This window comes from Colossoma macropomum, unplaced genomic scaffold (assembly GCF_904425465.1).
Source record: "Colossoma macropomum unplaced genomic scaffold, Colossoma_macropomum, whole genome shotgun sequence".
In the NCBI taxonomy this organism is placed as follows: Eukaryota; Metazoa; Chordata; class Actinopteri; order Characiformes; family Serrasalmidae; genus Colossoma; species Colossoma macropomum.
This window is the reverse complement of record NW_023494809.1, coordinates 24,022,237-24,049,483: the sequence shown is the minus strand read 5'-3', so window position 1 is coordinate 24,049,483 and position 27,247 is coordinate 24,022,237. Positions and strand designations below refer to the sequence as shown.

At 39.2% G+C, this 27,247-nt stretch overlaps 1 protein-coding gene across 1 annotated transcript; it reads left to right on the top strand.

Moving 5' to 3' along the window:
* The first annotated feature begins 214 nt into the window (after positions 1–214).
* On the top strand, positions 215–27,247 carry ankrd33ba (ankyrin repeat domain 33ba). Its single transcript, XM_036558385.1, has 4 exons — positions 215–767; positions 18,556–18,685; positions 24,463–24,603; positions 25,836–27,247. The coding sequence occupies exons 1-4, from the start codon at positions 342–344 to the stop codon at positions 26,681–26,683; spliced, it is 1,545 nt and encodes a 514-aa protein (XP_036414278.1). The 5' UTR covers positions 215–341; the 3' UTR covers positions 26,684–27,247.

The following is a 27,247-nucleotide window of genomic DNA, read 5'->3' as shown; positions in this document are numbered from 1 at the left end:
ACTCCAGTTCTTCTCACTACTAGTGTTTTTTGACCTGCTACTTTTGCACTGCTACAACTTCTACGCTGGAAACTTCTGACTAAATCATTATTTTACCAAATTATCAACACTTTTGCTTGAGTGTTGATTCACTCTACCCACCTCTGTTCATGGGACATTAATCCTTACCAAGCACCCATCAGAGTTCTGAGCAAAGAAGCAGCCTTTTCTGCTCACTTATCTTCTCCACCTTCTCTATCTGTATGACTTTAACGGTTCTTAACGTTATTAAAGGCGTCCGAGTCATCGTGCAGCCTCATGAGTCGCAATCCTTCCCTGAAGATTTTGACCTAGGGGGTTAAATGTTGGTGACACCGGATAGTAGGAATGGTGGAGGCTCCTCTATGGCCAAAGCTCAGCTCGTCCACCGCGCTGGAGCTGCTTCAGCCCGCGTGCAGCCCTCCATACCTGAAGAGCCGGCCGATAGCACCGATGACAATCACGATGAATACCTCGGTTCTTGCAATATCGAGGATGATGAAGAGGGGGACTATGAAGAGTACGACGAGTTCTCCCAGCTGCCCGACACCAGGAGCATCACCTCAGATGACTCCTTTTATCCGCCGGAAGACTTTGACGACTCGGAGAGGAGCCCGTCTGTGGAAAGCGAGACGGCGCCGCTGAGCTTCTTCCAGGCATGCTGCAGCAACCAGGCGCTCACGGTGAAGTTCATGATACGGCGGGGCGTCACGGAGGACGAGGTCAGGGAGACGGACAAGAACAACAGGGTGAGTGGTCAGGGTGTGTGGGACGGGGAGGGGGGTTTTGGGGCTGCTGATATTGCTAAAATTCAATATTGTGATATAAAACCAACTTGTCTTTTCATCTTTTTACACTTCTCACTTTAAAGTGCTTTATAAAAAACTCCAAAATGGTAAATTTACAGGAGAAGGAAAAAAACTACTTTACTTTTAATGTAAGTCAATGGAACCAGACTTTTTTCCAAGTAATTGTGGGCCATTTCCTTCGGTTCATTCATCATGAAAATTACACACAATATAAAGGGCAGCAGGCAATTATAACAGTTCTGTTGTTTTATGTACCAATTTACATTATTTACATTTACATGATCGTTTACCAACATCTCTTTCTCTCCATAGAATTAAACAGACCATTTTTGTTACTGTGCCTTTAAGACTGATATGTACATGAGAAAAAATGGAAGGAAGTTCATTTTTGCACGTTATGGGCCGTTAATGTTGCTCATGGGAGGTTACAGATATACCACATAGGAAGTGATGTAATAACTGTAGCTCTTCTGCAAGGCTGGATCCACGTGGTTGTTATTTTAGTCGACTCTGTTTACACATCAACACAGTTATTACCAAATGTAAGGAAACTGAAAGAAAATTTGTGTTGGATGTAATCAAAAATTGTGTTTATGTAATCATTTATTTGGAAACACTATCAGTGGTGTAAATTCAATGGATATCTTGCATGATGCCAAAAGCAAAGAGATCTCAGGGCAATACCATCTGAAAACCATCCAGGTTTGGGACCTGCTTTATGAGTGAATTAACCCCTTGTGGGAGGTTTTTATTACGCAATCCTGTAACCATAACTCAGTGACTAAGCATTGTTTTCAATATAGTCACTCAGTAACAGGCCTTAGGATGTGGATTAATGGGTTAAACAAGTCTCACTGGCCTTTACTCTTTGCATATTCAACGAGCACTTTAGCTCAAGAAGAAATGGTGTTTTGTAGATGTAATAGGTTGTCCAGCAACTTTGTTGAACATTGTGCCTGTTTACTTAAAAGAGCCTCAGTAGCCCAGACATACCTGCTGATGCAAAAGCAATTAGTGACCAATGTCTATGACTTTTTACTTCATGTATAATCTAACTCAGGGCTCCCAATAAAGGGCAGGTACTTGCACAACAGAGTGGCCTAAATACTCCACTTATTTGGTGATTCACTGCAAAAGAAATGTCATAGTGGCACAGAAGAGCATCCATAACATGAGGTGAATGTATGGCAGGAACAGTGCAGTCCAAAGTGACCACAGAAGACTTGTGATGGATTTTATTAACCCCTTAAACTGCCAGGACCTCAATTCCTCACTCTGGTAACTACATGACCTACATATTAGTTATATAGAGGTAAATAAAGTTGGTTAATGTATAATTCATAGAGGTTTATGAATAACAAGTCTTAAGATTTACAACTGAATAAATCTGCAGTGCAAAACTGCAGAGGTCCTTACAAAACTAAGCTGAGCAAGCAGAAAATAGGAAGCTGCACTCGTCCAGTGGAGCGCACAGACTTTGACAAAGGCCAGAGCTGAAGTGTTTCAAAGAGGCGTTTTGTGGGGGAAGATTTAGCATGATTCCAGGATTTTTTAAGCATTAGACAAAGTTATTCTAATATTGTGTGATGCTGTACGCTGATTTTAATTACACAAAGGAAATTTATATTGAGGCTATTTTTGTTGCAAGACACAAGACTAGACCTAATCCTTATAAATGTCTTATTATGTAATTACAGTGACAGTGTAATATTATTTAAATTCTTTATACAACAAATCATACTTCAGTAAAATGGGCTTTTATGATTATTATTATTATTCAGACAGAGAAAACTCTGCACTCTACCTTCATCTTTTCCATCTGCTTTTTGCAGCCAGCTTGTAGATGGGGCTCTCAACTCAACTGTAAATATTAAAACATTCTCAATAATCGGAAAGATACGTGACTTGATCACTAACCAGATTTGAAAAAATTTCAAATGGAGATAAAAGCCATTAAAACTGCACTCCTCTGCCTGATCAGTGTGCATTTCAGACTGCAACTATGGCAGCGTAAACAACCTGCTACAACAGGCCGTTTTCCTTTATTTCCATTTCTTTTCAAGCTTTTATTTTCTGGCAGGAGTCAGAATTCGAATTGATGTAAGACAGCAGATTAAGGAGGTAATTTGTTTGACTGAGAGTGTCTGTGATAACTTCGACCAATCTCAAAATAGCTTCTTCTTTGCCAGTTTTTTATTCCAATTTTCCACTCCAACTAAAATGCTGTACCAGTTACATTCTCGTGTACAGGTGTCACACACAAGCGTTCGCCAAAGTATAGCACGCTGGCTAGGTGGCTGAGATCTTGTTTCGCTCCCTTTTTGGTATGCTGGGAAAAACATATACATACTGCAAAGACACACACTAAAAGCCAGCCCATGCATAAACACTGTGTGATGATAGCAGGTAGCTTGCCAGGAACGTTTTGGCCCAACTTGGATATAAGATTACTTTAAAACTTGGTTTTCAATAAACCAAGACTATCAAAGCATATTGTCTTGATATTAGTATCAAGCTACATTGCTTCTATAATGCATACGTTTCGTTATGACTTAAATTTATTGCATAGCAAATACATAATGATAGCGACGTACCTTACAGCAGTGTTCCTCAATCCTGCTCCTGAAGGCCCCCTGCCCTGCACATTTTAGTGTTTTTTTCTGCTCCCAACACACCTAATCCAACAAATCAGCTCATTAACAACCCCTTACTGAGATGAAACAAGGAAAATACTAAAGTGTGCAGGGAAGTGGGCTTCCTGGACCAGGAATGAGAAACACTACCTTAAAGCATTACACACTATGACATTTAAGCTAACATAACTGGGTGTTGTGAAGTCGGACTGATCTGCTGGCACTGCTGTCTGACCTAAACTAAAAGGGGCGAGGAAATAGAAGTTATTTTATGATCAGGCTGGTGTTTTAAATCCCTTTATAAATGTATATAACTTTTACACAAGTGCACTGTGGCATATTAAGCATTAAGAGCTCATCAAAAAGCTGCCAATGCACTAATCTAAACATCCATTTTAAACAAACATTGAGTTCAGATGTGAAATTCATCACAATTTAACATGTACAGTCGTATGCAGAAGTTTGGGCGCCCCTGGTCAAATTACGTTTTGTTGATTTTCTAAGTAAAAGTAAGTGAACACAACCTCTACAGAGAACACACTTCTGCACTTCTGTATTTTAATACACAATTATTGTTTATTTGCAGAATTTAACATGTTGTGAAAAAATGATACATAAAATGTGGTCTGTACAAAGATTTTAGCACATTTTATATTTTATGTTTTATTTTTTTTTCAATATGTGATAGAACCTGTGCGCTATAATTTGTAGAAATATGTCAGAGAGCAGGGGTCAACAACCCAAACGTTGAGAAGAGCCATTTTGTCCTTTCAACAAAAATCAAAGCACCTTGGGAGCCACAACACTTTATGTCCATTTTGTTGAAGTAACGTTTTACCATTTTGGCTGAAAATATGTCTTAATATGTTCTAGCTAATGTCCTAGTATAGACTAAATATAAACGAAAACAGACTCACTTTGCTCTGCTTTAAGCTTTAACTCAGATATAGTTGCTTAGCTTCTTGCCCCTCAACGTTCAACTTTTTCGAGGCTGAAGTCGCTTCTCATTCGCCAGCTTCTCTTTCGAATTTTCTCATTCCACCTTAAATGGCGCCTGAGGCACCAGAATGTAACTGCTGCACCATTTAAGGTGAAACGGGAAAATTCGAAAGAGAAGCTGGTGAATGAGAAGCAACTTCAACTTGGTGACTTTTTAGTGTTTGACAGTCTCGATGCAGAGTAAACGTATCAGGAAGCCAATTGAGTGATTATAAATGCAAATAAGTCCATTCGTATCCAAATTATCGATGTTCGTCTTAAATCTTTATCTTTACCTTTTCGTTAGCTACTAGCTCTGCGAGACTGTTGTCTTTGTTGCTATGGTGACCTGTAGTCGGTATGCCAACCTTCAGGGTTAAAGGGTGAATTAGCAGTTCTACATTAAGTCCAGTGTTAACTCCATTTATTGTAAAAACTGTGTTGAACGACCAGCAGAGCTTTATTTTACCGCAAAGGAGGATTATTTTATTTTTACCTTAAAATCTAATTCTGCTGTGGAGCCACAACAGGACAGTAAAATAGCTGCATGTTGCTGACCCCTGTCATAGAGGATGTGTTAACTTATTTTCACTTAGAAAATCAACAAAACATTAATTTGACCAGGAGTTTTCATACTTTTGCATATGACTGTATGGATTTAAGTTGTGTTAACAGCCTGTGCAACACTTACAAGACATTTGTGTCTGACTACAACTGCAGCGAGAGAAGCTGCTGTCTCGCTGTCCACTTATGATAAGATCATTCAAAACAGATGTTAATACCAAGTGTGAACAGGGCCTCAGAATCAAGAATGAGGCCTGCGGGATAAAGTCTAGGCCTGCATTCCATTCTACAGGGTCCCCAGGCAGTACTTCCCAAATTAATCAGCTGGAATTCACCGATCACACGATGCCAGTTAAGTTAACTTCAGCTGATTAAATCCCTTCATTCAGAAGGTCCTACAGTGTCATTTTCAAACAGGCATGCAGGACTGACGGCTCATTTCTGAGAAATGATAACCTGTAGCTCGGTTTTTCTCTTTGCAGTTTGAGGTTTCTTTGGAACAGAACATTTACACTCCCTGTGGTTTGGAATCTCCCTTAAAATATGAATTTCCCGGTGTATTCCTCTTTGCAGGGAACTATTAGTGTGTTTGGAATACACCCTGGCTCCTTCTGCTCCTCAGGGCATTCCATTCAGAAGAAATAATGCTTACTGTATGCACTCCTCCTTAAGAGAGCTGCACCCTACACAGTGCGTAGGGCTTGGAAATAAACTGCATTTTTAATGCACTTCAGTGTAATGTTTTCATTTTTTGAAACCAAAGGCTCTTTAAGTGTTTACAGGTTTTACCATTAGTGGCTGTATTCTAGTTTGAGTTTTAGTTATGATTAGTTCATTCCACCACACCAACTTTCAATTTAGGCTAAAATATTTAGTCTATAATATTAATTGGTTAATATTAATATAATTCAGACTTGCCCAACAAAAAAAAAACTGCTGTTGTCTAAATCTTTTAGTTCAGAGTAAAACCAACCTCAGAAAAAAAGTCCCTTCAATGATCCTTTCAAGCAGCTGCCACATACAAAGGCTTCATTTATGTCATTTAGACTGCATTGTGATACTGTATGTTTACTTCCTACACTGAACCATCAAAAACGGTCACTGAGCTCAGTTTTGTGGTTTGGTCTTAGAAGGAAAATACTGAAGCTTTTACTGTCTCAGTAAGAAGAAGTACTGAAATAACCAAATCATGACTCATATGATTCAAATTCAGTATTAAGACTAATCTTAGGAACAAGAGAAGAAAAATACAATTCTCAGAAATGAGTTTGGTGACTGGATGAATATTATTAGGCCTTAGAAACTGCTGGCGTAGGGCCACATTAGTAAAACTCCCATGCAACTTTTGTTGCTTGAAACTTACATGAAACTAAATTGAACTTCAGTTGCATAATGTAAATCGTCCTGCAACTCACTTGAAACTTAGCTGTGACAGATGCACTCGTTTCAAATTCATGGAACAAGTTTCATGAAACAGCCAATCAAAATGCTGGTAGCACATCACATGATCATATCAAACATTTTATTTTTACTGATCAACGGACAAGAAAATGAAACAGAACATGGGCTATTGGACGACTGAAAATGATGTCCTACTTGATCTTGATCTGATCTGATGTAAGATTGGTAGTTTTGTGTTTGGCAGATTCCTGAGCCACAATGACAAACCTGACTTTATCGGGGCTAATGTTTTGGTAAACAGCTGCATTATCTATCTTGCTAAAGCTAACAGCTGTTTAAATGGCTGCTACTACCATTTATTCTTCTTCGTTAGCCTGCTTTTATAATGATCTATGAAGCCAGATTCATTTCACCTCTTTTGACGCCCCCTAATTTTATACAGAGCTTAGATTCTGTTGAGATACAAATGATAAAAATATCATAGAGAAGGAGAACAATGAACTTGATGTGCTTCTAGGACAGGATTAGTGAGGCATCAGTACGATTGTAACGGCTACTTAAACATCACTTTTCAAAGGTTCAACATACACAGATCAGATTAAACACTCAAATATGTACTAAAGAACATTAGATCAATAAATATATATACGGAAAAGAACAGCAGTGACAGTTCGACAAATTAGAATATATGAAGGCTATAAAAATGCTGCAATGTAAAAATTACATCTTATGGCTGAAGTTATTTAGCGAAAGCGATACTGTGTAACAACAGACACAAGCTGCTAATTTAGCCAACTAGTGGAGTAGTCAAATGTGTTGCATGCAACTTTGTTTTTGAATTGGTTTGGTTGACTATCAAGTTGCACAGAAATTAAGTTGCATGCAACTCACAACATGCAATTAGTTGCATGAAAGTTTCATCAGGTAAAGCCAATCATAGGCTCTTTTTCCACCTAGTTTATTTGCTCATGTTTGCCAGTTGGTAAGGAATTTCTCTGACTATTGCATAAAATCTATGATTCTTGATATATATGTAGTATCTTTAACATTAAAAATGTTAAAGAAAAATAATTTACAATGACATAGAATTTAACCAATCAGGTTGCTGGTGCCTGTCCTGCCTAGAAAAAAATCCATTCTGCAGTCGCGTTCTCATCTGTTTTTTGTTTTCATTCCTAGGACCAGTTTTGAGCTTGTATCATCATACAATAATATTGAGCCACGGCCCCCAGCATGCCCCAAGTTTTACTACACACTTCTATAACCTAAGAATAACTCAGCTAGTTTGCATGTAGTCTGTGTATCGACTGAATAATAAGCCCTGGTATGTAATAAGCCTGGGATTTTAAGGGGTTTATTTGTTCCCAAAGTGAGACTACAGCTCATTCTAGACAGATGGCCCGTTTTAGAACTCTACAACTGAGACTGTATGAATGGTTGAGGCTTTATTAGTAGTATTTTTGGTGCTACACCTCTACCTCTGCTAGTGTCATGTAACTGTGCAGGCCAAAAGGCTCTTTATTTAAAAGCAATCAGATGTTGCTCGGCACACACTAAGTGAATTACTTGCTGATATAGCTGATCTAAGATCGTTCCATAGCTAATTCAATCCTATTAGCATGTTATTAGCGATAAGGCAGTGTCCCAGGAAGAGGAGTAAGAAGATTGCATCACAGCATTGCATCTGGCATCAATGTGGAAGCACAGCGGTACGGCTTCACAATATGGACATACAGTTCAAAGTCTGGCGTAGTTCTTGGATTTCACAATAATGACATGAGAAGTGATTAATTCCCTTAAGGAAAAGTCACATTTTTCACAGGTGAAGAGTGCAGAAGCCACATGTTTATAAGTAATCAAATATTTTTTTGAAGTGAACACATTTTTCCTTGTGATCACATGAAGGCGTTTTTCAGGGGGTTATGATTGGGTGTGCGTTTTTCAGGGGGTGAGGGTTATGATTGGGTGTGCAAGTACAGACTTTTTTTGGTGTGTAAACAACAGCTACTCATATCAGAACTGTATGCACATTTCATGTGCATTGTATGTAAGGCATCATAATAGGCTTAGAAACGCATTGAACAAATGAAAATATATTAATATCCTTCTAAAGCTTATAAAACAGGAGAACCGCAAATCCAGCGCAGGAAAGCACTTTTCTTGGCTGGCTTTACACTCTGAACCCCTTTTTTTTTTTCCCTGAGCTGAGTGGCTGCCTGTCTTAAGAGGGTCTGACGTGACTGATACTGTTTTTGTGTCTGTGCTGTTATCCGGTGTCAACCAGAGGAGGATGGGTTCCCCTTTTGAGTCTGGTTCCTCTCAAGGTTTCTTCCTCCTGTTGAGGGAGTTTTTCCTTGCCACTGTCACCAAGGCTTGCTCACTGGGGGCATGGACCCGGATTCTCTGTAAAGCTGCTTTGTGACAACATCTGTTGTAAAAGGCGTTATATAAATAAATTTGACTTGACTTGACTCATGCATCTCGTTGCATATTGTGAGCTGCATAAAGCATAATTTCAGTAAAACTTGACAGTTACATGAAGCAGTTCAAAAACAACCAAAGTTAAACACAGCACATTCCCTTACTCCACTAGTTAGCCATATTAGCAGCTCAAATTAGTTTATGACATCAAATCGTTTACTATGGCAGTAATAAAGGTGTCAGGCAGGGAGTGTTAGCTCACATGTGCTTCTTCAGCATGAAAATGCTGCAAAAAGTGATGCAATGAAATTACTAGATTCATGTGTATCACAGTTTCGCATTAAATGTATTAGCACAGCACATTTTTTTCAGTTTACTTACGTTCAGCAATTAATTTTTTATTCAGGTGGAAATGATGCACAGTTGAGTCCAGTAAATTCAGCATTACTTTTTTCAGTGAGAATTTTCTCCTTAATCAGTCCAGCATGTGCTCCGCTCATCTGAGGCTTACATATCCCACTCTGCATTGTGTAATGCTGTAAAAAAAGTTTCTTAGTGCCAAAGCCAAGCTATATTACACCCTTTCCTGTGGTGTAACGCCATAACACGGACTGCAAAACAGCATGAAGGAAGAAAGAAAGAAGCAATGTGTTTCGAGCTTGTTTTCAAAGCTTTACTTCAGTTCAGTATTCATTAGTGAACGTTAGAGGTGGATGATATGGCAAAAATATATTGTGATACTTCAAGATATTTTCACTATATTTTCAATACTCGATATGTCACGATATTTCTTTTTTTGGCCATCTGATCAGTTGAAACAGAGAAAAAAGAACCAGTAATTCTGCATTTGAAAAAATACTATCAAAAATGGATGATTTTTATTCAATATTTAGCACTAAATCCAGTTAAATGGGTTAATTTTGATCTCTCTATAATGAGAGATGCAGTTGGTCAGTGTTGTGCAAGTACTGATGATATCCACGATATGCTCAGAAAAGCATACTGTATTGTACTGCGACATTTATCATGATAACGATATATACTGTCATATTGCCCAGCCCTAGTTCACACTAGAGCCCATGTGTCAAACACAATCCTGTCTGGCCCACAAACATATTTTAATTTTCTATTAATATTAGCCTGTTTCACAATGCACTGCACTACAGTCCCCAGCATACACTGCAATGTAATGCGCTCTGACTATCCTACCCCAACAATAGTCTGTGGGACAGCAGTTACACCTCAATTCTACACAATTCCACACCAGTCATATCACCAAACATCTAACTGCAGTTCAGCCAATATAAACACTTAATGTCAGCTCAGCAGCTCAGAAATTGAGCCCAAGTATTAATAAACTTGCAGCAAAGAAAGGATGTCAGGTGTCTAGTTCAAGCAAATAGGTAGATTTAAAAGACCAACATCCTGGGGACATTTACATTTTAAGTATTTTAAGTATTCATGTAATATTTCAAGGTCTACTACAAATGCCTTCATTTTACTGATGAAGTTTTTGCGTGTTTTGAATAAACAATAGTCAGTTCAATTTACAGCAAAATGTTAAATAAAAATAAAATAAAACACAGGTGTTCTCTGGCCCACGGCTTTGTTGACATTTTTTAATGTGGCCCTTTTAGTGGTTAAGTTGACACCCCTGCTCTAGAGCTTTTATTGGAAATCAGGTCTCATCTACTGTATCTGGGCTTCTTTTACTAGACAGGCTTTTACCAGCATGTACAAACTGCTGTGTAAGCAGGACCTTTTTGCCTGATGAGTGCGTCTGGGTAAGGTTGTGTAAGTCCAGTCATAGCAAGAAGAACTAAATTGTGTCCCACTGAGCTGCTTTCAGTGTCCTGCTTCACAAGCAGACAGACACGTTATTACAAAACCCAGGTCAGTTATTCCCTTAAATAAGACAGACTCTGATGACTCATATCTACTCTATCAGTCTCAATCACACAAAGTAACAAAGACATGCATATTTCCTGTTCATTTCCAGAATGTGCGTATTTGTAGTGAATATTAGGCCCTAACCGATATGAATATTTTGTGACAGATACTGATTTTGATTTTAAGGAGCTAAACATACACATAAAATGAATTTAACCCCTTATTACATACTAAATATTACCCCTTATTACATACTAGGGCTTATTATTCAGTAACTACAGGCATTTCAGTGCAAACTGGCTGAACTATTCTTAGGTTATTGAAGTGTGTAATGGACTTTGGGCCTGCTGGTGGGCCCTGGCCTTTTAAGGGGTTTATATGGCCAAAAATGATGCAATCTTTAATAGATTTAGATAAACAGCGGTCAAATATGATTCAGGTCTGAGTTATCATATTCGTACAACTCGCAGCAGAAACTCAGTCTTATATAGACTATTCTGCTAAATTAGTTAATGTTATGATAAATTTAAACCTAAGGCATAAACTGAGATAGAAACAAGCTAAATTGATACAAAATCATCATCAGTAAGTTTCTCTGAAATACATCCTCATATGAAACCTCTCTGAATGACTTTGTTTACATACAAGTCATTTAACTATGCAGAAATTAAGAAGAAAAAAGTGGAATTCCTCTTTAAGAAAATTGACTATCCACTAACGTGGATGATGTCATGTTCAGACAGATGCCAGTGTTTGTATGTTCAGAAGGCTTTTGCCCTTTAGACTGGGAGAATTTCATCTATTCAACCAACAAAGCTAACTAACCTGCCCCCATTGACTTGTTTTCCATTTAAGATCAAACAAGTATGAGAAGAGGAGGAAGTACTGCAGTAATATATAACCACCAACCCGCAAACCACTCTACCCACATCACACCGTTCAGTTTTAGCTCAGAAAACACTGCAGCGGTACAGTAGCCTGTACCTCTACCACATACCACCATACTACTGAACATTTCTTTCTTAATATTTTTTCACGTGAGGTGCATTTTCAAATAACACTAGACATCCCATGACATTTTCAGGATAATTGATCCACTATACATTTTGCATTTAATAATAGAAAGTAATTCGATGGCTGCTATATGTAAGTTTTGGGGATTTAGAGACCTCTGTGGTGGAAATGTGTAATTGCATGCAATGTGTGGAAGAACAGTTTGTAACGTGGGTTGTGCTTCGGACCCCTTCCCCACGCAGAAGAATCTGATGATTGTGAGTGTGTTGAAAGAGTATTCAAAGAGAACTTGAGGATGTGACTGAATTATCTACTGTTGTCATCACATCTGTATCCGTATAATGTTGATTTTAAATTAGAGTCTGTGCGTGTGGCGCTAAAACGTATGATGTATAACGCGGTCCAAAAAAGTCCTGCGAAATCTGACCTGATAGTGACTTGCAGCAGTGCACGCACAGCATATTTTATTGCATGTATCAATACTCTTTGTATCTGTTTTTTTCACTCAGAAGTACGGGTGGGCAATATGATTATGATAAATTATGTCACAACACGCTTTTCTGAGCATATTGTGGATATTGCCAGTGCTTAAAGAACACTGACTAGTTGCATGTTTCGTTACAAAGTGAGCATAATTAGGCCTGTTTAATTGAATTTAGTGCAGTTTGTAAAACACTGAATATAATTCATTGTAGTTATAGGTTTATTATTATTATAGTATTTATTTAGTCTGTTTGGTCTGTTCCAACATATTAAATCTCAGAAAAACTAAATATTGTGATGCATATCATGCACCGTGAAAATGTATCGTGATATTTTGGTCATATCGCCCACCCCTACCCTGATCACCATATGTTGTATCAGTTTTTTTCTCCTACCCCAATGACCAATCAGAATAATATTAATTTTAACATCAATATAAAGAACGCTTTTAATAATGTGGTGTCAAATATGTAATTCAATAGGGACTGCATCCTCTGAACTAGAAAGCAAGTGCAACAACTCAATGGCTCAGTCAATGGCTCGCAAGGCTAATCCTTTCTATTTTAAGAGCTGACTAGGCCACAGATTACTCCAGCATGAGACACATATCTCTGTCCAAGCTGAGAGGGGGGAATAAAGGTCCTGCTGCTGGAGAGACACTCAGCAGCTGATGCCCCAAATCACACCAGCCTACACAGGGAAGGGCAGTATGACTATGTTTATCATTATCATGATAACTTACACCATAATAAGCTTTTCAGGTATAACATGGGTAACAACTAAGTCTATAACACAGCATGCATAGATCATAAAAAGGCTTTAGACCAATTATAGGGAGCCTGGAAACATCAAATGTATAGTAACTGCATAGTAACAAGTAGTTGATTGGATGTCAGTCCATTATGACATCATCTTATTTCATTGATTTACTTTTACCAGTTGTCAGATTTTGTCAGAATTGTCAGATTCCCCCATTTCTTCTCTATTTATCTATATTTGCAAATATTCAATATAAAACAATTATGGTTCTGCTGGTCCATTTTTACTGTTCCAACTTGTGCATATTGTTCATTGTGATAATATCCTGTTATGTTTTTGCTATATTGCACACCCTTAAGCATTCATGCCTTAAAGGGGAATTCCACCAATGTTTGTGAAATTTCTGCATAATTCAGTAGTTGAGATGTAAACAAAGTCATTCAGAGTGGTTTGAAGTGAAACGGTTCATTGTAGAGAAGCTTAGCAACTCTGATTTCTTTACAGTGGCGGTGATAGGAACCAGGGGTCACAATGTCTACAACACAAATATAGACATTTTATTTACTATTCAAAATCACTAGTGAATCTGCATGTGTAATGTTCATTATGGTCAATGATGGTGGTCAATCTGAAAAATAAGTTTTGTCTGGGGACTATTTTGCCTCACAGTGGCCTACATGTACCTCTTCGCTGTTAATAGATTTTAAAAAGTACATTTTAGGACAAAATCTTCTCTCAAAACTGCTGTGCAGTGCATTCATAACCACTTTGCGTACTAACTTTCTGTGTGAGAAACTTTAGAGGTGTTAAACTCTTCAGACGTCTGGTTCCTATCACCACCACTGTGAACAATTCTGACTCATCAAGTTTCTCTAGAGCAGTACAATTTTACACTCAACCACTCTGGACAACTTTGTTTACAAGTTACCAGTGTTCTCAAACATGCAAGGAATTTTGAAAAACTAGTGGAATTCCTCTTTAATGTGCTTAATTGTATTTTATTTAAAAACAGTACTTTTTCTTGAGAATAGGTTTAAGTCTGCCTGTGTTTAAGACCCTCATGATCACAGATGTATTGATCTACACATGCATTTTATTCAAATGCATCAATCAGCCGTCAACCAGTTCTGACACCTGTGTGACAGGAGTCAGTCTCAGACACACTGGAGACTTGCTGACAGCATTGCAGAGCGCAGAAAGCGCCTCATGCGCTGATCGTCTTGGCCATGTAAATCGCGATCGTCTGGGGTTATTTTTAGGCAGCTGCCTACAGCTGTGTGTCGGTGATGAGAGGCTGCTGACATGCCGCTCCACAATACACACTGTTCACGCTTAACTAGGACAGACTGGCTGGAAAGACAGCAAGAGACATGCCAGCGGGCTCAACAAACACACACAGTGGTGAGCACAGATTGATAAGGGTATATTGCTCGTCCCTGCTGTATATACACTGTTCCACTTAAAATTGTACAGGACTTCTCCAGATCCTCACGCAGGCTTATGAGGACTGTCCGTCTTATTCAACTTCTACAAAATGAACATAAACTGTCCAATATTAGATACACTTTCAAGGAACGCTTTATTGTAGTCAGATTTACACAATTTTCCTTAATGTAGTTCAGAGCGTACCCAGAATGCTAACAATGGGGTCAAAGGGGTGGCCAGGAAAGACTCACTATTTTTAGTAGGGTGGCAAAACAAAATGAAACAGCAGTTAATAACATTCTTCTGTGCTTGTATTAGGCCTACATTACTAACATGCCTTTTCATTAACTGGTTAATCACATTTTTAAAATAATGGAAATTTATTTTTTCCTGTATTGATATGGTTCAGAGAAAAATATTGTTTGTTTTGTTCCTTGCGTCATTTCTACAGCTGAATACTGTGTCATTGGAATTTAAAATCATCATTAAAGTCATGTGATCCACAGCATGATGATCTGCTATATTGATATAGAAATTTATTTAGGTGACTTTATGATGTTTCTCTAAGGCTAACGTTAAGGTTCTGACCAGCAGTCCGTTTTCTCAGCCAAGTAGCCTATCAGCGCAATGACCAGATTATTACTACAATATCATCGGCCTCATAACATGTCAGTAACATTTCCCTGGTAACTGCTTTATTGATGATGGCTGACTGTCTGTGTGCAGAAATTCCCACAGACACACTTCAAAATCTTGTAGAAAGCTTCCCAGAAGAGTGGAGGCAGTTACAGCAACAAAGGGGGACCAACTCCATATCAATGCCTATGGATTTAGAATGGGATGGCATAAATGTGTAATGTGTAGGTGTCCCAATACTTTTGTCCATATAGTATATGTATGTCCAAGGTGTTAAAAACAAGGAGTTCTGGGACCCCCTGTAAGTCTCAAAGTTAAAATTTAGGTCCCTGGAAATAAACTGAGTATGATGTTGTGGTGTCCATTAGGAAAAATACAATACAAACAAGGGAAAGGTCATTGTTTGGTCTCATACGCAAAACAGCCAGCTTCAGTCTTCAGTGTTCTTAACTTTCTAAAGATGAAGCACTGGTGATCTGCCTCACTGGTTCACCCAGCTGGTCCATCATAGCTTAGGAACTGTAACTCTGCCCAGGACACCTCTGAAAAAAAGCCTTGTGTGAGGGGACTTTGTGAATCTAAAAACTAGCCTGATTTACTAAGAGTTTAGTGGAAACAGTGAACTGTTACCCAACTGTCACACACCAAAGACAGAAGGGAAGATCTGTAAACTCTCAGTGAATGTGCGGGGGACCACATTACCAAACTAGAAAAGAGCTTTTTAAAAATAAGAATTGTAAACCAAAACATTTTGCTGTCTATAGAGTTATCATCAGCAGCGTTATGGTGCTAGACAACATGGGACTTCCCGATTACCAGAGGGTATTTCTCACACTGAAGGTGTCATACAGTGTCAGAAACCACAGAAGCAAGACTACAACTCAATGCAGTTTGCAGGAAGGTGTGATGACTTAGGCGCTCAATTCTAACCTAATGGCTATAAGCGGGAATGTCCCTGTGTTTCCAGGGTTTTACATTCCAATGGCCCTGTATTCCCTGATACATTAACCCTTGAGTGGTGTTGGGGTCTGTGGGACCCATTTTCAACGTTTACCAAAAGAAGAAATGATGTGATTTATTATTATTTCAACCTCAGATTCCTTGGCCTTTGCTCATTTTCAGTGACTTCACACTGCTCACCCCCTACACATTTATATTACACATGTGGTGTTGGGTGAACCTGTGGGGAGTAACAGTGTGGAGGTGCTGTGTCCTTCACTCTGTTCTCCTCCTACATGGCCTGCTGTTAGTGTGTGTGTGTGTGTGTGTCTGTGTGTGTATGTGTTTGTATATGCGCGTGTGTGTGACACAAGGGTTAAGATGAAAGCGTTCCTAAGGTCATGGTTTGGGTCCTGGTCTCCCTTAAGGTCACACAGGGGACATTGAAGTGAATGTTTCCTTAGGAATGCACTTACCCTCTGCTAAGCTGGCCTCAGTGAGCTAATTAGCTGGGTTTTTTAGAAGACAGATATAAGCCAGATGGATTAGTTTACTACATAAAGCCTAATTTTAACATAACAAATTGAATGTTATAGTCTTGAAATATTGATTAATGGATGAAGTGGACGATACGTCAATGGCAGCTATTTCTGGGCAAGTTCTGCTCCTGAAGTCTATATATTTATATTTACTTGATCTGTCACTGCTCTAAGAGATCACTTGAACTGATACAGTAATGGAGCCTCCCATAAGATGGCATCAGAGATTCCCGAAGGGGAAACGGTGAGGGCAAGCTGATGATGTTAAAAACTGTACTGAAATGGAGGGTAGATGTTCTCACTAAAGAGGAACTAAAGGGGAACAAACTTTTTCAAAATTTCTCAATAATTCAGCCCTTGAGATGTAAACAAAGTCTTTCCGTGTGTTTTGATGTAAAATGGTTCAAGATTTCTTTACAGTGGTGGTGATAGGAACCAGGGGTCGCCCACACCTCTTTTATAGAGAATGTTGATGATGGTGAAATAGTGGAAAATCTAGAAAGATTAAGTATTCTTGGGGACTATTTAGCCTCAGAATGCTCTGCATGTACCCATCTATCATGACTGGATTAAAATAAATGGATTTAAATACGTTTTAAACCAAAACGTTATCACATCGTAAAACAATGTCTCAGACATCAGACAGTATATTCATAACCATTTCATGTAATAACTTTCTGTGAGGGAGCTTTTTAGTGGTTCTTATCACCACCACTGTGAACAATTCTGACTTGGTAAGTTTCCCTAAAATGGAGCATTTCACACCAAACCACACTGACTGACTTTGTTTACATGTAAACCACTTAGTAGAATTATTAAAAAATCAGTGGAGTTCCCCTTTAAATGCCAACTTTATGGTTTGTGATGATGCTAATGTAATGTAATGTTAAAGTAAGCCATAAAAAGTTTTTTGTTTTTTTTTCTGAAAATGTATCTGAATAAGAGTAAACATTCAATTTCAATAACACTTAAGTATAAAACTTGTGAAAATTGTACAGAAATATAGTAACAAAGTACAATCACTCAAGTGTTTTCCATCCATGTTGATGATAAGTGGAGGTGGTGGAATCAAGAGTTGAAATATCATAATGTAGTTATGTTATAACTGAAGTTTGGGGGGGAGAAACCTGCCTGAAACCCCTCCTTCTTCCAATCTAACACCCAGTAAATTCCCATCCTTACCTTCCGTTCCGCTGCTTAGCATTAACCATTCGAAAATAGAAAAAAACGATGAATACTTTGGTCAGATTTGAAAGAGGCGTTTGACATTAGCAGGTCAAATCCTGAATCTGTCGTTGCCCCATTCTACTACTTCTACTTCTACTTCTCTAGTGGAAGAAAGTGACAATTTCAAAAATATTTGGAACATTGGGCCTCATTCGCCAATATCCTCCTAGGTTTTTTCTTAAACTTGTTCTTGTGAAAGGTCCTGAGAAAAAGTCTGCGTCAGAGTCATGACGTGTTCTGAAAGCGCAGAACTGTCCTCACCTTTGTGCTCTTGAGTGTGTGTAGATTCTGTTCTTACCTAAGAACAAATCCCAAATAAGAAAACACTGGTGATGTCAGAATCTTCATGAAAACTGTAAAAGTGGGTTCTAAGAAGAAATTGGTGAATGAGGCCCAATATTGAGGCCTTAGTTGCTCTACTTTTTTCTTTTTGCAAAACTGTCGTACAAAATCAATAGAATATTTGAAGTTGCATGTTATTATAAATAGCAGTGATACGAGCCACACTCTCCTGCTTATTCAATGAGCGACAAGTGACATCAGCCCAGAGGATCTGCAAGCATTTTACCACAAATTATCAGATAAGACATTTCTGCAAACATATACGATCATGTTGGCTCTGCCATATTTAGTTACATGATCCATAAAGATACATGAAGCAGGTCCAGACACGGCCATGCAAGCCCAAGGATGACATAACCTCTGACAGACAACTGTTTAAACACCCTGCTTTATAATATACATAATAAGGAGGTAATCAGTCTGATCCGTCATTCTCTCAACATAGTAAAGCCTTGATTGTGTGTGTTGGCTCCGCAGACTGGTTTGATAGTGGCCTGTTATCAGGGGTACGTGGACGTGGTCATCGCACTCTCTGCGTGTCCTCATTTGGATGTAAACTGGCAGGACAACGAGGGCAACACAGCCCTCATCACAGCTGCCCAGGCAGGTAAGCACCACCCTGCTCTCTCCGACAGGACCACAGTGCCCGTATTTCATCAGTGTGTGATAAATGATTATGAATAAAAATAATAAAACACTTTGCTCTATTTCACTGACATGATATTTTTGCATACTATCAGTTTGTTTTTGAAAAATAAAAGTTATTTAAAAATAAACAAAAATATGTTGAGAAATATTCTTGATTTTCATGGTGAATAATTCACATAGACATATATCACATAGACATATAAGACAAATCAAAAATGTTGAATGATTAATAAGATAAAGTTTTGAATGCGACTTTTTCTGGGTGTTTCATTTGGGATTTAACACTAAGTGCTTGGACCCCTAATAAAAATATTTGGTTACAGTCGTATGCCCAAGTTTAAACACGTCAAAGAATGTTTTGCTGATTTTCTAAGTGAAAATAAGTGAACTTATCCTGTACAGAGAGCACACCTGGTATTTTTCTGCTCATCTTTGTGCATAATTTCTATTTATTTGCTGAGTTTCACAAATTGGAAAAAGACATAAAATATTAAAAATATCATTTTTGCACAGGCCATTTATTATCCAAAATGTCAAATTCAGCAAAGAAACTGAAGTTGTGCATTCAAATGTGCTCTCTGTGGAGGATGTGTTCACTTATTTTCACTTAGAAAATCAACAAAATATATTTTGACCAGGGGTTTCAAAACTTTTGCAAACAATTGTGTAAACTGCGCTGACCCACTATAAGAAAATCCTTCATTTGCTTGAAATTGTATTGCTTTTGAGATGTTTCTGACTTCGGCCTCCATTGCAGCAAAGTAAAATATGTGCTTCCTTAGAAACAAACTGACAAATCAACTTGGGCAGTTCAGAACTTTACACAACCAAGAAACTCCCCTGGTGAATTCCTCTGTTACCTTGTTGCCGTGTTGCAGGTCATTATCTTGCTATATAGTGACATCAGCCCAGAGGGCCTGGAAACATTTTTCTATGAATTATTGGATGAGACGTTTCTGTAAACATGTAGGATCGCTTTGGATCTGCCATATTTAGTTACATGATCAGTAAAGCTACATGAAGCAGGTCCAGACACAGCCATGCAAGCCCAAGCTATGACATTATCCCTAATGGGTATCAGATACGATGTAGTACGCTCTGAATTGAGCATGGTTGGTTTGGTTTATCAACACTTAAAGTTACCATCATTCTAGTAGAAGGTTTACCATTAATAAATGCAACACTCAACCAGCTGAACACAGATTTGCATCTAGTGGTGCAGCTTTCATAATTCTGCTGTTTAAACATGCTGTTGTCTCTGAGCTCTGGTGGTTGTTACTGATTTTAGTATCAGTGTTCTCAGTTTGTGTAAAAAGCTGCTATAAGCTGCCACTTTTCCTCAGACAATCTAGTCAACCTAGTATCTCAGCAGTTTCTTCACTTTTCAAGGCATTTCTTAATCTGCTGGAATTCAACATGCATTTAAAGGGCCCATATCCTACTCTTTCAGTTATTTAATTTTTTCCCCTGTGGTCCAATTCTAATATTTTATGTACCAAAAACAGCTACAATTAATTTTCACATGACCTTTTTCCAACCATCTCTTCATCTCTTAGAATTAAACAGGCTTTTTTGCTACTGCACTTTTAAGTCAAAAAGTAGTCCAGACTGAAAAACATTCCTCATAACTTCAGCATGAAGGGGCAGAGCTAAAGTGCTGCAGGGTAAATAGGCAGATATATGTAAACACATTGGTTTTCATGGCATCGCAAAAACAGTGATTGCAACAGTGATTACTTTCCTTATATGGACTGTTGACACTTTGAAACTTTGAAATGTTAACAGTTTGGACAGACTACATCAGAAAAATAAAAGTTATTTAAAAATAAACAAAAATATGTTGAGAAATATTCTTGATTTTCATGGTGAATAAACATTAAGTCTACCTGTGTTTTCATATTTTAATGGCAAAATAGTAAAAATATAAATAGGTTTGCTGTATGTCACTCGCTAGATTGGATGCTAAAACAATAATTCACATAGACATATAAGACAAATCAAAAATGTTGAATGATTAATAAGATAAAGTTTTGAATGCAACTTTTTCTGGGTGTTTCATTTGGGATTTAACACTAAGTGCTTGGACCCCTAATAAAAATATTTGGTTACAGTCGTATGCCCAAGTTTAAACACGTCCCGGTCAAAGAATGTTTTGCTGATTTTCTAAGTGAAAATAAGTGAACTTATCCTGTACAGAGAGCACACCTGGTATTTTTCTGCTCATCTTTGTGCATAATTTCTATTTATTTGCTGAGTTTCACAAATTGGAAAAAGACATAAAATATTAAAAATATCATTTTTGCACAGGTAGTCCAGACTGAAAAACATTCCTCATAACTTCAGCATGAAGGGGCAGAGCTAAAGTGCTGCAGGCTAAATAGGCAGATATATGTAGACACATTGGTTTTCATGGCATCGCAAAAACAGTGATTGCAACAGTGATTACTTTCCTTATATGGACTGTGGACACTTTGAAACTTTGAAATGTTAACAGTTTGGACAGACTACATCAGACTTATTTATTTAAAAAAAAGCAAGTCATATTGACGTCAGGGTTGTCTTCGAAAACCAGGCCCATGGGACTGCATGATTATGTTGACCAGAAAAAGATGCGTTGAAAATAGTTTGCCAGAAAGTGGAAATGTATTAAACACTCAGGGATTCAAGCAAGGCTAACAGCGCCCAGTAGTCACTGAAATGATCCAGAAATTATTCCAAAAACCTGCCCATTTTACCTCCTCAGAAAGTTTGCCACTGTTCTCACTGTCGTGGTGTACATTCCACCCAGCGCCAGCATGGGGGATGCAATGAACGAACTCTATGGCCAGTAACCTACTGACTGCGCACCCTGACACATTTTTCATCTGCACTGGGGACTTTAATCATGGAAATTTTAAGTCAATGTTATCTTAAGTCTACCAGCACATTGATTTTGTAACTCGGCACACAGACTGGAACGTGTTCAGGGAGGCTGCTAAGATTAAGAGACCCTTATTAGTCCCACAACAGGGGAAATTTCACCTCCGCATTTAACTCATCCATGCAATGAAAAAACACATACACACTAGTGATCACTCACACAAGGGGCAATGAGCACACTTGCCCTATCCGCAATGCCCAGGGAGCAGTTGGGTTTAGGTGCCTTGCTCAAGGGAACTTCAGTCACGTACTGCCGGCTCAGGGGATCGAACCAGGGACCTTCCGGTCACAGGGCTGGTTCCCTAACCTCCAACCCATGACTGCCCACATTGCTACATATAATGATTCACCTTTAAACCAGTCTACCAAGGATGCCATATCCTGTGCCATTCACCTCTCATTGACCCACCTGTACAGAAGGCAATTATGTGATACTGCTATTCATAAACTTTAGTAAAGCATTCAACACAGTCATACCACAACAACCTATTGGAAAGCTAAGCTTGCTGGGCCTGAACATCTCCCTCTGCAACTGGATCAAGGACTTCCTGACTGGGAGACCTCTGTCTGTCAGGATTGGGAGACCACCTCCAGCACCACCACCCTGAATACTTTTGCTCCCCAGGGCTGTGTTCTCAATCCCCTGCTATCACGCTATCACACTGCTGACTCATGACTGTGCTGCAGAGTGTACCTCAAATTACATCCTCAAGTCTTCTGATGACACTACAGTGGTGGATCTTATCAGCAACAATGATGGGTAAGCATACAGAAAGGAGGTGGAGCTTCTTGTAGACTCATGCAAAGACAACAATCTGTGTCCTGATGTTGTTAAGACAAAAGAGATGATTGTTGACTTCAGGAGGCCTCACAGTGATCACTACCCACTGCATCAATGGTTCAACTGTGGAAAGTGTCAAAAGCTCCAAGTTCCTTGTGTGCACATCAGAGATGACCTCACCTGGACTCTCAACACCACACGCCTAGCCAAGAAAGCCCAGCAGTGACTTCACTTCCTAATAGGGGTGCGGGAAAACCTTGATTCTTAGATGCATCGCGATGCGGACGTGAACGATTCTGAATCAATTCACAAATTCCAAAAAATGATTTTCTCAATGTTTAATATATACCGTAATGTTGACGGAATGCAAAAGGCAGAACTGGAAGTGCGGAAGTGCAGCGCCCGGACAGTCTGTGGCGGCACATAACAAAGACACAACTGGATGAGTGAGAAATCCGACCGGCACCCTCTGCATTAAAGCCAGGTTAGATCAGGAGTCACAACACGAATGTTAAGAAGAGACATTTTGCCTTTCAACAAAGTCAAACCACCTCGGGAGCCGCAACATTTAATGTCCAGTATGTGTTAATGTCGTAGTATGGGCTAAAATATAAACGAGAGCGCAGATTTACTTCGCTCTGCTTTAAGCTTCAGCTTTAGCCGCTTTCCTCCCATCTCCGCCAGAAAACTTTTCTTCAAAACTAGAAGAGTTTCTTGTAAAATGTCTGAGCATCCGGCTGTTTTACGAGGCTGAAGTCGCTTCTCATTCGCCAACTTCTGCATCCGCAAGATCACCAGCATTGTGGACGACCCCTTCCACCCCACTCTTGGACTTTTCTGCCATCTGGCAGAAGGTACTAGAGCATCCGTTCCACCTCCTCCAGACTCTGCAACATCTTTCACATTGCTGAATGCACCTGGACTAATCTAGAATCTTTCCAATATCTCCACTATAAACTGAGCGCACACTCCTTTAACACCACCATTGATCTAGATAAATATTAAGTCCAAAAAATAAAGGTAATAAAAATAGTTCAGAAATACCACTTTTGGTTCCCCAAACAACCTTTTAGTTGATGTTCCTTAAGAATCTTTAAAGATCTAAAAGTGAATCTTCTATGGCACTGCTCCAAAGAACCCTTTTAGGCACCTTGATTTTTAAGAGTGTAGACCCTGTGGATTCTAATGATAGACATTAAGTGAAGAGAGGCCTGACCACGAGCACAGTCTACTTACCTTTACTTTAGATTAAATAAATTTACAGTAAAAAAAACAAACAAAAACACCAAGTACTAGAACACCAAGCTACAAAATGCTAGAACCATACTATAACCAGAGGCAACAAGCTAACAAAGCTAAGCTATGAATTAACTTGATGTACTTAATAGCTAATCCATGTATTTTGATTAGTGCTGACCACGAAGACTGAATGCACTTAAATTTCTTTGTGTTCTACTGCACCTGTTAAGTCTGTGGGTTGGTTTGTGCTTAAAAGGAATCTTTCAAGACATAAGCAAAGGCTAAAAAAACAGTGCTAGCTAATTCCCATGACAACTACAGATGCAGCGGTGAATCCAGAACATTTTGGCTGGGGTGGCAAAGGTGGGACACTAAGTTAGTTTGGGGTGGCCTTAAAATAATAACACTTAACGAAAGCCCAGCGATCAAACATGCATAATTCAATAAATTGACACATTTCATGGTTCAGCCAAAACCCAAATAAATTATAAATTCATTCCAATACTTAAACCAGAGTAATTTGTGCCTGGTCTGGTTTGTTTGTAGTGTTTTTTTAATTATTTAAATAAATAAGTAATACAGATCAGTCTGGAGAGTAAGAAATAACTGATCACGCTTCCTTTCAGAAATACTACAGAAGAAAACAATACACACACAGAATATTGGAAGTTTCTGAAATGACAAGAAAATGTGCACCTTCTAAAGCCTAGCTTATGTAAGCTATTGTATTAAACTCCAAATGCTGCCTCTTTACTGTGACTTGTAACTTTGTGCATGATTCTCCTTGATGATTGCAGGGCACATCACAATCACAAACTACCTACTCAACTACTTCCCTGGCCTTGACATTGATAGGAGGAACTGCCTTGGTTTCACTGCTCTGATGAAAGCTGCTATGCAGGGCAGAGTGGACTGCGTCCGGGCTCTGATGATGGCAGGTACTCCAGCCTCCTGCACACTATAATTTCTCCTCGCCTGATCCTTGCTTCTTTCATGATACATTTCAACTGAAGCTGCTGTGTGCCTTTCTTAAACACCAAGAAAGGCAGAGTCTTGTTCACTCCATTTCACCTACGAGCCTAATGCTACTACTGAACGCCAGTTTTTCATTCAGAAGTTTGGAATCATTGTTTTCAATTATATAAAACCCATTTGATTGCAGGTAAATCTGTCCCTGCAGGAATTTGCAATTCTAAATTTATGCAAATTCAGTCAACCCTCACAATATTTGCAATAGCTTGCATTATTTCCACATTAAGTGTATAAATTGTGTGCTCTCACAGGCTCAGTCACACTTGCATTTGGCAGCTTACTTTTGTGAGTGTAATTACATAAATTTCATTGTTATTTGCCATGATGAGAGATTTCGTGTCATGGATTTCTGCATTGAGCTCAACGTTGGTGAACTTTGATATGCAAATTTGCATCGCCTATCAATAGCACTACTACCGATTTGACTTTGTTGACGGCCCTTCTTAGCACTGAACCTCAAAAAGAGGAAACTCTCATTTAAAAAGAGTCATAGCTCAAACCTTTTACCATTTCTTCCCCACTTGCATAAAGTAAATGCAAGATAGAGAGACTATCATATGCAATCAGCAGGGAGATTGCATTATTATCTTTACTTTGGTAATTTTATAGTTCTTTCATGAGTTATGATCCACTCTTATCGGCACAACACACACTAACACACCACCACCACATCAGTGGTACTGCAGCGCTGAGAATGATCCACCACCCAAGTAGTACCTGTTCTGTGAGGGGCCATGGGGGTCCTGACCACTGAAGAACAGGGTAAAAGGGGGCTAACAAATTATGCAGAGAAACAGATGGACTACAGTCTGTAACTGTAGAACTACAAAGTGCACCTATATAGTAAGTGGAGCTGATAAAATGGACAATGAGTGTAGAAACAAGGAGGTGGTCATAATGTTGTGCCTGATCAGTGTATATATTTATTATTAATATGTTATCTTTCCCAAAATACTTGAACTTTTGAATAAAACATCTAAAAATACGTTTGTTGTCTTCAATACAATTTAGATTTCATATTTAAAACCTAAACTGTTCGTATGACAAGTGACTACAAAGTTTTAGTTGTAGTATAATACCTGCAGGTAAATTAATTTGTCTCTGAAGAGAGCTTGTCTACTTTTTATTCTTCTGCTAGGAGCTGATCTGGAGGCTCGAGATCACGGCCGTAAGTTGACCCCTCGCGAGTGGGCCTTGTACACTGGCCGCAAAGAGACAGCCTTCGTCATGCTGCGCTTGATGCAGCGTCCTTGTCCAGAGCAGTGTTCCGAAGCCTACAGGCCTGAGTGGCCCTTGCTGCCTGCACTGGTATCCAAAGCCCAGCAGCCCAAAGGCTGCATCCAGAAGATCTCAGAGGCGATCCGGGAAGCCCTTGACATCAGCAACGTGACGGAAGCCACAGAGGAGGGGGTTCTAGATCACATGGTGCGCATGACCACATCTCTGGGCAGCCCCTTTATCGCTGTGACCTGCCGAACAGTGTGTCCCGGTAGCCCCCCTTGCGTGGGCAAACGGCAGTACTCTGTCCAAGAGATTCTAAAGAAGCAGCGGATACAACAGCTAAAGGGTCTCGGGCCGGTACATCTGGAGAGCTACAAGCATCTCTTCCAGAACTCTCAGGTCACGCTGGTGCCTAAGCCCAAGGACCGGCGGGCCAGCCTGCAGTCTCAGGGTCTCAGGGACTCCTCGGACTCATCAGCTGCAGCGGCACGGAGAGCCAGCCTCCTGCCGCTCCACCTGGTCAAGAGGAGCAGTGTGAGGCCTGGCCTGGTGGTGCCCAAACTCCGCATCACCAAGGCCCCCCCGTCCACATACGAGCCTGAGAAAGAGCGGAGGAAGAGTAGCAACAGCAGCGGGCAATTCCTGCAGATCCCTAAGTGGAGGTACAAAGAACTGAAAGAGGAGAAGAAGAAAGCAGAAGAGGCTGAGAGGAAAAAGCAAGAGGCCCTCACCAAGAGAAAAGCCTCCAAAGGCAAACGGAAGTAATTGGGTGTGATGAGAATAACTGACGCTGCGATTTATGCAGGATGTGTAAAACTGTCCATGTTAAAAGTTGACGGTTCACAATGATGGTTGCATCTTCCAGAATTTACCTTAGCTTGCTAGTAGGGATGTAAATGATTAATTGTTAACCAACAAAGAGTTTGATCAACGCTATTGGTCAGTTACTGGTCAAAGAATTTACATCCCTACTTAATAGCAACCCATTGAGGATTCAAGTCATTGATCCTTTCAGTGATCTACAAAATATATTATATGAACTGTATCATTGGACACTGGCTTGTGCACACTTCTGCATACATATTAATCAGTCAACTTTTAACAGCGTCAGTTGTTCTCTTTGCACAGGAATTGTACACACTACTCATCTGAGGCTGGGCCGAGCCACAGATGGCACTCAATACTTGAAATGTATTGTGCTTATTTATTTTCATATTTATCATTTTGAAAGCACATAATAGTGTTTTTTAATAATACTTTAAGCTGTGGCATGAAGGGTCAAACAGAATTCAAACACATTTCATTCATTTGTCGAGGTTTGGGTACTAG